This window comes from Dreissena polymorpha, chromosome 4, assembly GCF_020536995.1.
Source record: "Dreissena polymorpha isolate Duluth1 chromosome 4, UMN_Dpol_1.0, whole genome shotgun sequence".
Lineage (NCBI taxonomy): Eukaryota > Metazoa > Mollusca > Bivalvia > Myida > Dreissenidae > Dreissena > Dreissena polymorpha.
The window spans coordinates 87,059,611-87,074,944 of NC_068358.1; the positions used below are offsets into that span (position 1 = coordinate 87,059,611).

Below are 15,334 nucleotides of genomic sequence, written 5' to 3' on the forward strand. Positions count from 1 at the left end.
AAATGTTATACACATAATCCATGGCATTTAATATGAAATGATATTAAGCTGTTGTTTACATTTTATTGATTTAAGTATTAAGAAGTAATTCTAGGAATACATTTTTAAGTAACTTTTGGAAAATTATATTGTATGAATGTCATCATTTTTTCAATATCAGATCTAAAGAAATGTGGTTTAAACTGACCTCTGGTTTTATTTTAATGGTCTGTGAAATGGAAGATATGCAAGTTATCTACTATTTGTTATAATGTGAGTTGTTGTGGTTTCAAATTGTTAAACTCTTATTCCGACTTTCAAAAAAATAATGTCATGTGAAATAATACTTTATGGTATAATATATCCATTTAACCTAGAAATAATTATTTTACAGCAGTTATAACGGTAACAGTAAATTTATTTAAATTTAATTCAAAATTAAATAATACATTGATTTTGTAAGTAATTTCTTGGTGAATGTGTTAAGATAATTAACATTTTTATTATTCTATTTTCTATATTGCGTTTGTTGTATTTTCCTTGTAAGATTTCAAAGACAGGGTTATGATAGTGATGGTGGCAGTTCTCGGCATAAGTAAGTGTGTCAGTGTTGCATGCAGTGGCAAAATGCTTGAAACCCCTTGTTTCTGTGAAGTAATTGGGCCTTCTTTTATTAAGTGAACTTAAGAGAACTTACCCCATGTTTTACTTTAATTTTGGTTTGTTGAAATGTAGAAGTAGTTTTTTTTTACATGTAGTATTGGATCATGGGTCCATTGGTTTGGAAGAGTGTGCTTAGTAGCTGTAATATTTACATGATTTTTTTTAGTAGATTTATTGAGCATGAGGTTTTAGGTTGTCGTTCCAAGTTTTACTTTTATTTTGTGAATTTTATGCTAAGTTCATGTGTTGTGTTTCCCTTCGAAGAAGAGGGGGTATATTGCTTTGCTCATGTCGGTCGGTCGGTCGGTCGGTAGGTCGGTCGGTCCGTCCACCAGGTGGTTGTCGTATGATAACTCGAGAACGCATACGCCTAGGATCATGAAACTTCATAGGTAGATTGATCATGACTCGCAGATGACCCCTATTGATTTTGAGGTCACTAGGTCAAAGGTCAAGGTCACGGTGACCCGAAATAGTAAAATGGTTTTCGGATGATAACTCAAGAACGCATACGCTTAGGATCATGAAACTTCATGGGTAGATTGATCATGACTCGCAGATGACCCCTATTGATTTTGAGGTCACTAGGTCAAAGGTCAAGGTCACGGTGACCCGAAATAGTAAAATGGTTTCCGGATGATAACTCAAGAACCCATACGCCTAGGATCATGAACCTTCATGGGTAGATTGATCATGACTCGCAGATGACCCCTATCAATTTTGAGGTCACTAGGTCAAAGGTCAAGGTCACGGTGACCCGAAATAGTAAAATGGTTTCCGGATGATAACTCAAGAACGCATACGCCTAGGATCATGAAACTTCATGGGTAGATTGATCATGACTCGCAGATGACCCCTATCAATTTTGAGGTCACTAGGTCAAAGGTCAAGGTCACGGTGACCTGAAATAGTAAAATGGTTTCCGGATGATAACTCAAGAACGCATACGCCTAGAATCATGAAACTTCATAGGTAGATTGATCATGACTTGCAGATGACCCCTATTGTTTTTTGAGGTCACTAGGTCAAAGGTCAAGGTCACGGTGACCTGAAATAGTAAAATGGTTTTCGGATGATAACTCAAGAACGCTTTTGCCTAGGATCATGAAACTTCATAGGTAGATTGATCATGACTCGCAGATGACCCCTATTGATTTTGAGGTCACAAGGTCAAAGGTCAAGGTCACGGTGACCCGAAATAGTAAAATGATTTTCGGATGATAACTCAAGAACGCTTTTGCCTAGGATCATGACACTTAATAGGTACATTGATCGTGACTCGCAGATGACCCCTATTGATTTTCAGGTCACTAGGTCAAAGGTCAAGGTCACAGTGACAAAAATCGTGCTCACACAATGGCTGCCACTACAATGGACAGCCCATATGGGGGGCATGCATGTTTTACAAACAGCCCTTGTTTATGAAATATATATAGTGGAGCTATCCTACTCACCCCGGCGTCGGCGTTTCCGTTAGCGTTAGCGTGAAAATTTTTAAGTTTTCGTACTACCCCAATTATTTTCATTGTCCCTTGACATATTGCTTTCATATTTTGCATACTTGTTAACCAACATGACCCCAACCTATAAACAAGAGCAGACAACTGTATCAAGCATTTTGACAGAATTATGGCCCCTTTTATTCTTAGAATATGCATATTATTGATAAATCTATGTGAAAGTTTGCATACTACCCCAAATATTTACTGTGTCCCTTGACATATTGCTTTCATATTTTGCATACTTGTTAACCATCATGACCCCAACCTAAAAACAAGAGCAGACAACTGTATCAAGCATTTTGACAAAATTATTGCCCCTTTATGCATATTATTGGTAAATCTATGTTAAAGTGTGCGTACTACCCCAAATATTTCCTGTGTCCCTTGACATATTGCTTTCATATTTTGCATACTTGCTTACCAACATGACCCCAACCTATAAACAAGAGCAGACAACTGTATCAAGCATTTTGACAGAATTATGGCCCCTTGTATACTTAGATAATTGAACATTTTGCTTAAATTGCCATAACTTCTTTATTTATGATCAGATTTTATAAATACTTTGACAAAACAACACTTACCTGAATACCACAATGGATTCCACCCAAACAAAACTCCAAGCCCCAACCCAGAATCCCTGCCCCCCCACTCCCCCCCCCCCAAAAAAAACAAACAATTTTTTCCCTTTTTTTATTGTTGAAAGATCATCTTGTAAATGACCACACCCCACATTATACCCCCCTCTCAACCCCACCTACCCCCCCCCCCCAAAAAAAAAATATTATTTTTCCTTTTTTTTTTAAAGATCGTCTAATAAATGACCACACCCCACATTATACCCCCCTCTCAACCCCCCCCCCCCCCCCAAAAAAAAAGAAAAAACATATATTTTTTTTCCTTTTTTTATTTTTGAAAGATCGTCTAATAAATGATTGAATATGAACAATTTCCCCATGATGGCTTACGTTATATTGTCAAGCACTCGAATAGTGGAGCGCGCTGTCCTCTGACATCTCTTGTTGTTATAAGCATTACATAATTTTAGCTAAACTTTTTAAAAGACATTTAAGCATTTATACTTATCCCAGCATTGGCATCCAGGCTAGGTCAACGTTTTTTAGTAAGCTGATTTCTCAGGAATATTTTAAGGGATTTCATTCAAATTACATATGTTTATTTTCTGATTCAAAAGGAACCCAAAAGCTAAGTTTAGTAACTCTACGCTTAAATTTCCAAAAATTATGCACTTTTTACACTCAGATGTACTATATAGGAAAGTTTTTTGGTAAGCTAGTTTCTCGAGAATTGCTGAATGTCTTTCATTCAAATTCAAAAACATTTGTTACCCATACTAAACATTAATTCTACTTATCAAAGCATTAATTCTCGATGTCGATCAAGAGCACTGTTCTCAACAGTTATTGTCGAGTCACTTACTAGTTTTCAGTTAAAATGATTGACATTTAATTGGATACACATGTTCCTGTGAGGAAAATATGTTTTTATGATCTAAACTGTATAGTTTAAATATTCAGTAGTAGTGGTCACTCATTTTAATGTTGATGTGTACAATTAGTAAAAGTGATTTGTGAATAATATTACACAGTTGTGTGGTTGATACTTACTTTCACTTGCAGTGCTAGAACATTTAACAGTGTTCTTGTTGTTTATATATTAAAGCATGTATGTGTCATTCAAATAAAAAATACAATCCCTTCCAAGGATATCCCTGCCCTTCGCTGGATGTCTTTGTTTATGTTGACAAATATTTATATGATATTATCAGTACTCAATAATTAAAGGTCATCTTTCATATATGCCAGTTGGTTGGTAATTTTCCAATTGATAATAGAGCCACATCATACAAGAAAGGGTCCTATGCTACATGCGGTCAGGGTAGCTGGGTCCTATGCTACATGCGGTCAGGGTAGCTGGGTCCTATGCTACATGCGGTCAGGGTAGCTGGGTCCTATGCTACATGCGGTCAGGGTAGCTGGGTCCTATGCTACATGCGGTCAGGGTAGCTGGGTCCTATGCTACATGCGGTCAGGGTAGCTGGGTCCTATGCTACATGCGGTCAGGGTAGCTGGGTCCTATGCTACATGCGGTCAGGGTAGCTGGGTCCTATGCTACATGCGGTCAGGGTAGCTGGGTCCTATGCTACGTGCGGTCAGGGTAGCTGGGTCCTATGCTACGTGCGGTCAGGGTAGCTGGGTCCTATGCTACATGCGGTCAGGGTAGCTGGGTCCTATGCTACATGCGGTCAGGGTAGCTGGGTCCTATGCTACGTGCGGTCAGGGTAGCTGGGTCCTATGCTACGTGCGGTCATGGTAGCTGGGTCCTATGCTACATGCGGTCAGGGTAGCTGGGTCCTATGCTACGTGCGGTCAGGGTAGCTGGGTCCTATGCTACATGCGGTCAGGGTAGCTGGGTCTTATGCTACGTGCGGTCAGGGTTGCTCCAGATGAGCCTGCGCAGTCTTGTCAGGGGCTAAGCTGTCGGCTATCATGTCAAGCTAATCAGACCATGAAACCTTGAGAGACTTTATAGCATATAGCTTAACTCCCGACCAGACTGCGCGAATGTGCTGGCTAGTAGGGAGGTATGCTTGAGGCATATGGCATAAAACCCATTTTTGCAAGACCCTGCTCTATTAGTTTACATTTACATATTCAGGTATTTCCCTAGCAGCAGGAAAGGCTCAGACAATGAGAGTGATGTTTCGTCCATACGAAGACGAAGGTACTTAATATTTCCTCATTTAACTTACGTATTATACAAGAATTTATAAGTTTTATCAGAAATTATGGATAAGATTAATCATTAAACATGCGCCTTATCTTGTTTCAGTTTGCTTCCCCCTAAGATGCTGTTTGTCCCAGTCAATAAAAACCCCAATCGTGTTTATCCCTTAGTTTATTCTTGTGCCAACTTCTTCAAAATGCATGGCACATACATTTGATTGTGATTTTTATTACAATAAAAAAAACATAGATATTTAGACATTCAAAAAATTGAACTTTTGAATCCAGTGGCTCATAAATTTATATATAGTGATCGGACTGTCCATCCGTCTGTCCGTCTGTCTGTCTGTCTGTCTGTCTGTCTGTCTGTCTGTCTGTCTGTCTGTCTGTCTGTCTGTCTGTCCGACTGTTTGTCCGTCTGTCTTTCTGTCACACTTTGCATTTAGGTTTTGAAAAATGCTCATAACTTCTATGTCCCTTGAGATATAACCTTCATATTTGGTATACATGTGTATATGGACGACGCCTTTCAATACGCACAAAAATTTTCACCCCTGTGACCTAAACCTTGAACTTAGGGTCCGCGTTTAGGTTTGGAAATCTGCTTTTAAGTTTCGAAAAATGCTCATAACTTCTATGTCCCTTGAGATATAACCTTCATATTTGTTATGCATGTGTATATGGAAAAGGCCTGTCCATGCGCACAAAAATGTTCACCCCTGTGACCTTGACCTTGAACGTAGGGTCCTCGTTTAGGTTTCAAAATCTGCGTTTAAGTTTCCAAAAATGCTCATTACTTCTATGTCCCTTGAGTTATAACCCTCATGTTTGGTATGCATGTGTATATGGACAAGGACTTTCCATACACACACAAAATTTTACCCCTGTGACCTTGACCTTGAACTTAGGGTCCGCGTTTAGGTTTCGAAATCTGCATTTAGGTTTCGAAGAAATGCTCATAACTTCTATGTCCCTTGAGATATACCCTTCATATTTGGTATGCATGTGTATATCGACGAGGCCTTTCCATACATACAAAAAATTTTACCCCTGTGACCTTGACCTTGAACTTAAAGTCCTCGTTTAGGTTTCAAAATCTGCGTTTAGGTTTCGAAAAAATGCTCATAACTTCTATGTCCCTTGAGATATAACCTTCATATTTGGTATGCATGTGTATATGGATGAGGACTTTCCATACGCATAAAAGATTTTACCCCTATGACCTTGACCTTGAACTTAGGGTACGCGTTTAGGTTTCCAAATCTGCGTTTAGGTTTCGAAAAAAGCACATAACTTCTATCAAGCGTTTATAGGGGGGCATAAGTCATCCTATAGTGATAGCTCTTGTTGAATATATTAAAATATAAAGGACAATTATATTGGAATACCATGTCACTGTGATATAGTTGATAGGGTGTCTGCTTAGCAATCCGGAGGTCACAGGATTCACCCCTGTTGTGTGAGCATTCTTTAGATTTCCCCCAAAGACAGTAAGTACTGGTTCTATCCAGGAAACTGATTCTAAACTGGTTCTATCCAGGAAACTGATTCTAAACTGGTTCTATCCAGGAAACTGAATCTTAACTGGTTCTACCCAGGAAACTGATTCTAAACTGGTTCTATCCAGGAAACTGATTCTAAACTGGTTCTATCCAGGAAACTGATTCTAAACGGGTTCTATCCAGGAAACTGATTCTAAACTGGTTCTATCCAAGAAACTGATTCTAAACTGGTTCTATCCAGGAAACTGATTCTAAACTGGTTCTATCCAAGAAACTGATTCTAAAGTGTTTGAATAAGCCTTAGGCTTTGGATGCAATCAAGCAAAAATTAAACACATTCAAATAATATACATTTTATATGATGTCAGGATTTTTTCCTTATACCAATAGGCCCATGAATAGACCCATCTACATATATTTGGTTTCATTAACTACATCAGTTTTTTTAGCACTGGGCTACAAATCCCTGGGTAGCAGGTTCGATCCCTGGACTGGATTAGTCATTAAATACTTTCTACAGCCATTCTCTGCTACCATGGATCAAAGTAGGCCAGTTATCAGTTACTGAATATATGACCTGTGCTATGTGATATAGGGGTTTAATGCATGTGCTTAAAGTGTAGTCCCAGATTAGCCTGTGCAGTCAGGGACCACACTTTCCGCATAAACTTAATTTTGTTAGGAAGAGACTTTTTTTAAACGAAAAATATCATAAAAGCGGAAAGTGTCATCCTTTATTAGCCTGTGCAGACTTCACAGCCTAATCTGGGACGACACTTTACGCACATGCATTAAACCTCTTATTAACAGAGCTGGGCTCATATGCATGCACAGCTAGTATTCATTGGTACAAAGGCCAACTAAGGAACCTGTCAAATGGAAAACTGGAAGCCTTCATACCACTGAAGTACTGTTGAAAACAGTATAACATCCAATAAACAAACAAACTAGCAAACATGTAGCGCTTATATGGTTTCATTTCCATGCTCGTGTTCAACTGTTATTCCCAATATTTCCAGAAGAGAGCATGATTCAGGCAGTGAGTCAGACGTGTCACCAAGCGCTATGGACCGATACAGGAAGGCAAAGAGTGTGGGCAGTGAAAGGTTTGAGACGGAATGGAACACTGCTCTGCAGAAGTAAGTGATCACCTAGAGGGGTTGCTTTAGTGATTTACTATTAGTGTATAACATTGTTGTTTTGTTGTAGGTGAAAGTATGTTTTGTGATGGACCTTTATATATTCCTTGTCATTCTAGCATATATTAAAGAAAACAAGAAATAATTGTTGTTGTTTGCTATATTGTGGTATTGTGCAACACATTTCATTTGAAACAAAATGAAAACAAGTGGTAATTTTGATAAATTAAACCACTAGAAAGCCAAACATTTTACTTGTAATTTATAACAGAGTTACTTATCTTCCAGATTAGAAAGGAGATATGTAAGTGGGTTTTTTTAAATTAAAAAGTGAACTTTTATTGACCATAAATGTTCAAATTCAGTCGAAAAAGATACTGTTAACAAATCAAAGTGTCTATTTTTACTGTCATTCAAAAGCAATAAGGAATAATGCTGTAAACAAATCTCTCATTAATTTCCGCAGCAATGCAACATGTGTTGTCAGTACTTCTGTCTGTGTTTCAGTACCAATCCAGCCTTGCACTCGGCCCCAACAGGCGAGTTGAGACAAAAGAAGATGCGCCGTCGTCGTAGCAAGTCTCCAGGCAACAGCAAGCGGCCCCCGGAGGAGCTGAGACAACACATCGAGTTTGACATCATAGAACCACCGGAGGATATGGACGAGGAACTACTCAAGGAGATACCTTATGTGAATGTGGAGTATGTCATGCACATAGTATATTTATGTATTATATACCGGCTTTATGTTCCCAAAAAATGCAAGCTGTATCAATCGGTAAAATACAACTGCACAGTAATAAGTTCCGTATTATGCTACTCGCTAGTTTACCTATTCTGTATTACCATACTAGCCATTACTTTTAATGACGTCAATTTGAATGCAGAAAATTATTAGAGCATTCTTGATTAATTATGAATGCTTAAACTCATTTTTTTAACTTACATGATTCAAAGTTGTTAAAAGGAAAATTACGCAAGTCAATTGTTATAAGTGTTTGTATCAGTCTCGTGGCTTGCGCTATTTCGTATCACACTTGAGGCTCCACCTCTTGTGAGATATGTTATCACACTAGCCACTCGACTGATACAAACACATGGAACAATTGACTAGCATTATATTCCGTATGTATTCATTCATTCATTCACTAATTAATTCATACATTCATTCATTCATACATTCTTTCATTCTCAAGTCATGAAAAATGCATCTTAGGCCATACACAGCCGGTCTAGCTCCAGACCAGCCTGCATTTAAGTGCAACAAGGTTAAGTGCTACCCTGTCCGCCATTAAGTCACACAAAGTTTTGTGGTCTCAATAGCAGACAGGGAAGCTCCTGGTCACTCTGCACAGACGTGCAGGTTGGTCTGGAGCTACTCTGGCCACATATGGCATAAGACCAGTTTTTAACCAGGTTTTCCGAAGGAAAAAACTGGTTATTAGATTGGCGAATGCGGGCGGGCTGGCTGGCTGGCTGGCGGGCTGGCGGGCGGGCGGAACAAGCTTGTCCGGGCCATAACTATGTCGTTCATTGTCAGATTTTAAAATCATTTGGCACATTTGTTCACCATCATTGGACGGTGTGTCGCGCGAAATAATTACGTCGATATCTCCAAGGTCAAGGTCACACTTTGAGTTCAAAGGTCAAAAATGGCCATAAATGAGCTTGTCCTGGCCATAACTATGTCATTCATTGTGAGATTTTAAAATCATTTGGCACATTTGTTCACCATCATGGGACGGTGTGTCGCACGAAAGAATCACGTCAATATCTCCAATGTCAAGGTCGCCACGACTAAAAATAGATTTTTTTTGAAAACAAACTTACAAAGGGGGTTAATTTTGTTGGTTCATTTCAAAAGTTCAGTTTGAGTTTTCTCCCTTTATCAGATTTTTTTTTCACAATGAAAACCTGGTTTTGCGACAATTTTGTCCCTTGTTGTATTATGCAGCTCAAATTTTGTTTTCAATTTTTGGCAATGATAATTTGGATGCATGTCTGATCAGATTTTGCCTTCACAACATCGTAATAAAATATATGCACTATTTCAAAACCTAAAACTGAATTTATGTAAATATTGGTGTTCAAATACTAAAATAACACAATTATAGCTAATGTCTTTGCTGTTTTAGTTTACAAGTCTATTTGAATATGCCTATTGAACATAAATGTTTAGACAATAACAACAAAGGTTTTAACAGAGCCGAAGGATTTGTATGACATTGTGCATTTGGGAAATGAGACAAGTTAACACATGTTTGATTTTTTATCATGTCTGTAAGGCAAACAAGAAAACTAGAAGCAGATTTTTATGATCTTGTTGAAAGCACAAGAGAACATATCTCTAATAATCTTCAAATTCCAATATCGCAACATTAATTCAGTCTGTTAAAATGAAATTTAAAGATAGGCTCCCTTGTTTTCAGGACCAAAGCTGATATATTTAAAGTGAGATATTCCCCAAGCAACAGGCGACGTTATCGTTCACCGAAGAGAAAGTCAGCTGGGTATGTCTACTAACTTTGTGTGGCAAGCATTGTTTACCCTTTGCATGCTGGGAAATTTGTAGTCCGCTAAAATGTCGTCTGCTGAATTTCTAAAATTAGCATTTTCTTAGAATTTTTTCAAAGAATGCTATCAGAATAGCAAACAGTTTGGATCCTGATGAGATGCCATATCATCTGGATCCAAACTGTTTGCAAAGGCCTTTAAATTCAGTTCCAGCGCTGAAAGGGTTAATACACATTGACAACTATTTGTATAATTGAAATAATTGTGTTGTTCATATTTTGATTTTCATGGGGTGTCTGTATTCGGCAATTATACCAATCTATTGTGTTTGCATGAATATATTTGTAGATTCCTATGGGTGTTGAATTTGGCTATAGGAACATTTCATGAAGAATCTATGTTTATATTTAGAGATGTTGTCGTTTGGTGTCTCTATAAGTACATTATTCCAAGTACAATTATGTGTATATTGAGAGAAGTTGATCGTAGTGTGAAGCTGACCAATATGTACATGTGAAAATTTAGAGATTTTGAGGGCGGAGTGAAGGTGACCAATGAGCCAGATGATGGCCCCGCCCCCCAGGCAAGGACCCCAGAGGCCACCCACAGGCAGTCTGCACCCATGCCTGGCTACTACTCAGACATTGGCAGGTATGGTTGACAGTGCACTCAAATCATGATCACCCATGCCCGGCTACTACTCAGACACTGGCAGGTATGGTTGATAGTGCACTCAAATCATGATCACCCATGCCTGGCTACTACTCAGATATTGGCAGGTATGGTTGATAGTGCACTCAAATCATGATCACCCATGCCCGGCTACTACTCAGACACTGGCAGGTATGGTTGATAGTGCACTCAAATCATGATCACCCATGCCTGGCTACAACTCAGGCATTGGCAGGTATGGTTGATAGTGCACTCAAATCATGATCACCCATGCCCAGCTTCTACTCAGACACTGGCAGGTATGGTTGACAGTGCACTCAAATCATGATCACCCATGCCTGGCTACTACTCAGACACTGGCAGGTATGGTTGACAGTGCACTCAAATCATGATCACCCATGCCTGGCTACTACTCAGACACTGGCAGGTATGGTTGACAGTGCACTCAAATCATGATCACCCATGCCATGCTGCTACTCAGACACTGGCAGGTATGGTTGATAGTGCACTCAAATCTTGATCACCCATGCCTGGCTACTTCTCAGACACTGGCAGGTATGGTTGACAGTGCACTCAAATCATGATCACTCATGCGTGGCTACTACTCAGACACTGGCAGGTATGGTTGATAGTGCACTCAAATCATGATCACTCATGCCTGGCTACTACTCAGACACTGGCAGGTATGGTTGATAGTGCACTCAAATCATGATCACCCATGCCTGGCTACTACTCAGACATTGGCAGGTATTGTTGATAGTCACTCAAATCATGATCACCCATGCCTGGCTACTACACAGACACTGGCAGGTATTGTTGATAGTTCACTCAAATCATGATCACTCATGCCTGGCTACTACTCAGACATTGGCAGGTATTGTTGATAGTCACTCAAATCATGATCACTCATGCCTGGCTACTACTCAGACATTGGCAGGTATTGTTGATAGTCACTCAAATCATGATCACTCATGCCTGGCTACTACTCAGACATTGGCAGGTATTGTTGATAGTCACTCAAATCATGATCACTCATGCCTGGCTACTACTCAGACATTGGCAGGTATTGTTGATAGTCACTCAAATCATGATCACTCATGCCTGGCTACTACTCAGACATTGGCAGGTATTGTTGATAGTCACTCAAATCATGATAACTCATGCCTGGCTACTACTCTGACATTGGCAGGTATTGTTGATAGTCACTCAAATCATGATCACCCATGCCTGGCTACTACTCAGACATTGGCAGGTATTGTTGATAGTCACTCAAATCATGATCACTCATGCCTGGCTACTACTCAGACACTGGCAGGTATGGTTGATATTGCACTCAAATCATGATCACCCATGCCTGGCTGCTACTCAGACACTGGCAGGTATGGTTGATAGTGCACTCAAATCATGATCACCCATGCCCAGCTACTACTCAGACATTGGCAGGTATGGTTGACAGTGCACTCAAATCATGATCATGTGAACCTCGTTCTGGGAAAACTGGGCTAAATGCATGTGCGTATAGTGTCGTACCTGATTAGCCTGTGTATACTGCACAAGCTTATCTTGGACGACACTTTACGCACCTGTATTAAGCCAAATTGTCCACGAAAGAGACTCAAAACATGATGATATGAGTTAATGGTTCTTTGCTGTTATTTGCATAAGCCTATATTTTACACACACATTGCATTGGTATCAAACCATGAAAGTACAAGTCAAATCAATGGACTGCCACGTTTTTAAGAACTGTTATTGAAGTGAGTATTGTGTTGTTTGTAGCCTACCAAGGAGGTCACACACCATTTCTTCTCATGTCCAGCCCCCAGTTGCAGGAAACCTGACTTCACATTCCAAGGTAGGGCATAATGGCTATGTATCATTTGCTGTTTATTATTTTCATTGCTGAGTGCTAGAGAATTGCATACTTTGTGCAGAGCAAGTTTGTAGAATGTAGGTGCATGATACTGTATATTAGCTTAAATATTTTACTTTATCAAATAATATTGAAGACATTAAACCTAAATGAGGTCAAACAAATGTGAATTCATGATGTCATGTAACACATGTCTTGTATTTTATGGTGCAAATTTAGAGCTGTTTAGGCACATTTCCACATTTTAACATGTTTGACCTTCTCATAGAAGATAGTTATATGCCATTTTTATATGTCCATTTTAAAAAAAAGGGACGTATTAATGTTTCACCTTGGCGGCGGGCGGTTGGGCGGGCGGTCGGCGCACAGCAGTTTCTGCTCTCTTATTCAAATAGTTTTCATCCGATCTTCACCAAACTTGGTCAGAAATTTTATCTAGACAATATCAAGGTCCAGTTCGAATATGGGTTATGCCGGGTCAAAAACTAGGTCACAGGGTCACTTAGTGCATTTCAAGCATTTAGCATGGTTTCCGCTCTCTAATTGAAGTAGTTTTTATCCGATCTTCACCAAACTTGGTCAGAAGTTGTATCTGGACAATATCTAGGTCAAGTTTGAATATGGGACATGCCAGGTCAAAAACTAGGTCACAGGGTCACTTAGTGCATTTCAAGCATTTAGCATGGTGTCCGCTCTGTAATAGAAGTAGTTTTCATCCGATAATCACCATACTTGGTCAGAAGTTGTATCTAGATAATATCTAGGTCAAGTTCGAGTATGGGTCATGCAGGGTCAAAAACTAGGTCACAGGGTCACTTAGTGCATTTCAAGCTTTTAGCATGGTGTCCGTTCTCTAATTGAAGTAGTTGTCATCTATTCTTCACCAAATTTGGTCAGAAGTTGTGTCTAGACAATATCTAGGTCAAGTTCAAATATGTGTCATGCTGGGTCAAAAACTAGATCACGAGGTCACTTAGTGCATTTCAAGCATTAAGCATGGTGTCCGCTCTTTAATTGAAGTAGTTTTTATGTGATCTTCACCAAATTTGGTCAGAAGTTGTGTCTAGATGATATGTAGGTCAAGTTCAAATATGGGTCATGGTAAAGTTATCAAGTTGTCCAAAACCTTCAAACGGGCGTATCTTGTGACAGTTTGGCACTCTTGTTATATCTTACAATGGAAACTTATGGACAGGTATCCGTACTCTGCTATCACTTAGCCATTGTAAAAGCATGATTCCAGATTCCTGTATTAATCTGCATACAGCTATTAATTGCCTCTACAATACATATAGGATGTATGATTGTTCTCATGACCAGTGTCTTCTTTTGGACATATATATTTACAGAAGAAATGGTGCCCTGAAATGTTAGCAGACAATTTTTCGCGTGCACTTCAATTGTTTTCCAAACTTGTCAATTTATATACAGAATATTTTTCCTCTTTGCAGCATTTTCGATCCGATAATAGTCATCATCCTCAGTTTCAAGAAAACTTCCTATTTTATGACCCGAACCCCTCGAATCGTTACAATACATTCAAACACACCAGTGTCCATAGCTACTACCCCCCACCCACTGCAGTATTCAAGGTAGAACCAGCGCACTCGTATACCTGTGGTTTTTATTGGTTTATTGGTTGCTGTGAAGTAGATTCTAATGAGTACCTTTGAACTAATTTAATTTTGTATATAGACATTTCATGTTTTATACGGCAACATTAGATTATTTTTTATGTCCCCCACCCACTATAGTGGGGGACATATTGTTTTTGCCCTGTCTGTTGGTCTGTACGTTGGTCTGTTTGCTCCAACTTTAACATTTGCAATAACTTTTTCAATATTCAAGATAGCAACCTGATATTTGGCATGCATGTGTATCTCATGGAGCTGCACATTTTGAGTGGTGAAAAGTCAAGGTCAAGGTCATCCTTCAAGGTCAGAGGTCAAATATATGTGGCAAAAATCGCTCATTTTATGATACTCTTGCAATATTGAAGATAGCAACTTGATATTTGGCATGCATGTGTATCTCATGGAGCCGCACATTTTGAGTGGTGAAAGGTCAAGGTCATCCTCCAAGGTCAGAGGTCAAATATATGTGGCCAAAATCGCTCATTTTATGAATACTTTGGCAATATTGAAGATACCAACTTGATATTTGGCATGCATATGTATCTCATGGAGCCGCACATTTTGAGTGGTGAAAGGTCAAGGTCATCTTTCAAGGTCAGAGGTCAAGTATATGTGGCCAAAATCGCTCATTTTATGAATACTTTGGCAATATTGAAGATACCAACTTGATATTTGGCATGCATGTGTATCTCATGGAGCCGCACATTGTGAGTGGTGAAAGGTCAAGGTCATCCTTCAAGGTCAAAGGTCAAAAAAATAATTAAAAAATCAAAGCGGCGCAGAAGGGGACATAGTGTTTCTGACAAACACATTTTTCTTGTTTATTATCAATTATCATTCAGCTGACTATATTGAATGTATTTTCAGCTCAATGTGCTCATGTTGAGATTTTATGATAGCCTTTTGTCCTTCGACCGTTGTGCGCTGTGCGGCGCCAACATTTGCCTTGTTAACACTCTAGATGTCACATTTACATTTTCATAAAACTTGGTCAGAAAATTAATCCAAATGATATCTTGGATGAGTTCAAAAATGGTTCTGGTTGGTTGAAAAACATGGCCACCAGGGGGCGAGGCATTTTTCCTACAATGGCTATGGTGAAACCTTGT

At 39.1% G+C, this 15,334-nt stretch overlaps 1 protein-coding gene and 1 long non-coding RNA gene across 9 annotated transcripts in view; both read left to right on the plus strand.

Moving 5' to 3' along the window:
• LOC127877308 (band 4.1-like protein 4A) overlaps positions 1-15,334 on the plus strand; it is a 75,909-nt gene that overhangs the window by 39,038 nt on the left and 21,537 nt on the right. For 4 of the 7 annotated variants that reach the window (XM_052423028.1, XM_052423022.1, XM_052423025.1 and 1 more), the window contains 8 exons: positions 527-574; positions 4,824-4,889; positions 7,413-7,532; positions 8,040-8,234; positions 9,962-10,042; positions 10,572-10,697; positions 12,498-12,573; positions 14,043-14,183. In XM_052423028.1, coding sequence (XP_052278988.1) covers positions 527-574; positions 4,824-4,889; positions 7,413-7,532; positions 8,040-8,234; positions 9,962-10,042; positions 10,572-10,697; positions 12,498-12,573; positions 14,043-14,183 — 853 coding nt within the window. The remainder of the gene's footprint in view (positions 1-526; positions 575-4,823; positions 4,890-7,412; positions 7,533-8,039; positions 8,235-9,961; positions 10,043-10,571; positions 10,698-12,497; positions 12,574-14,042; positions 14,184-15,334) is intronic. The other 3 variants (XM_052423026.1, XM_052423027.1, XM_052423023.1) reach the window with 2 other exon arrangements.
• LOC127877310 (uncharacterized) lies at positions 700-2,791 on the plus strand. 2 transcript variants are annotated; one of them, XR_008048353.1, is made up of 3 exons: positions 700-1,222; positions 1,368-1,512; positions 1,659-2,791. It is a non-coding gene; the product is annotated as an uncharacterized LOC127877310 (long non-coding RNA). The 2 variants fall into 2 exon arrangements; XR_008048354.1 differs by having other exon boundaries at positions 700-1,077.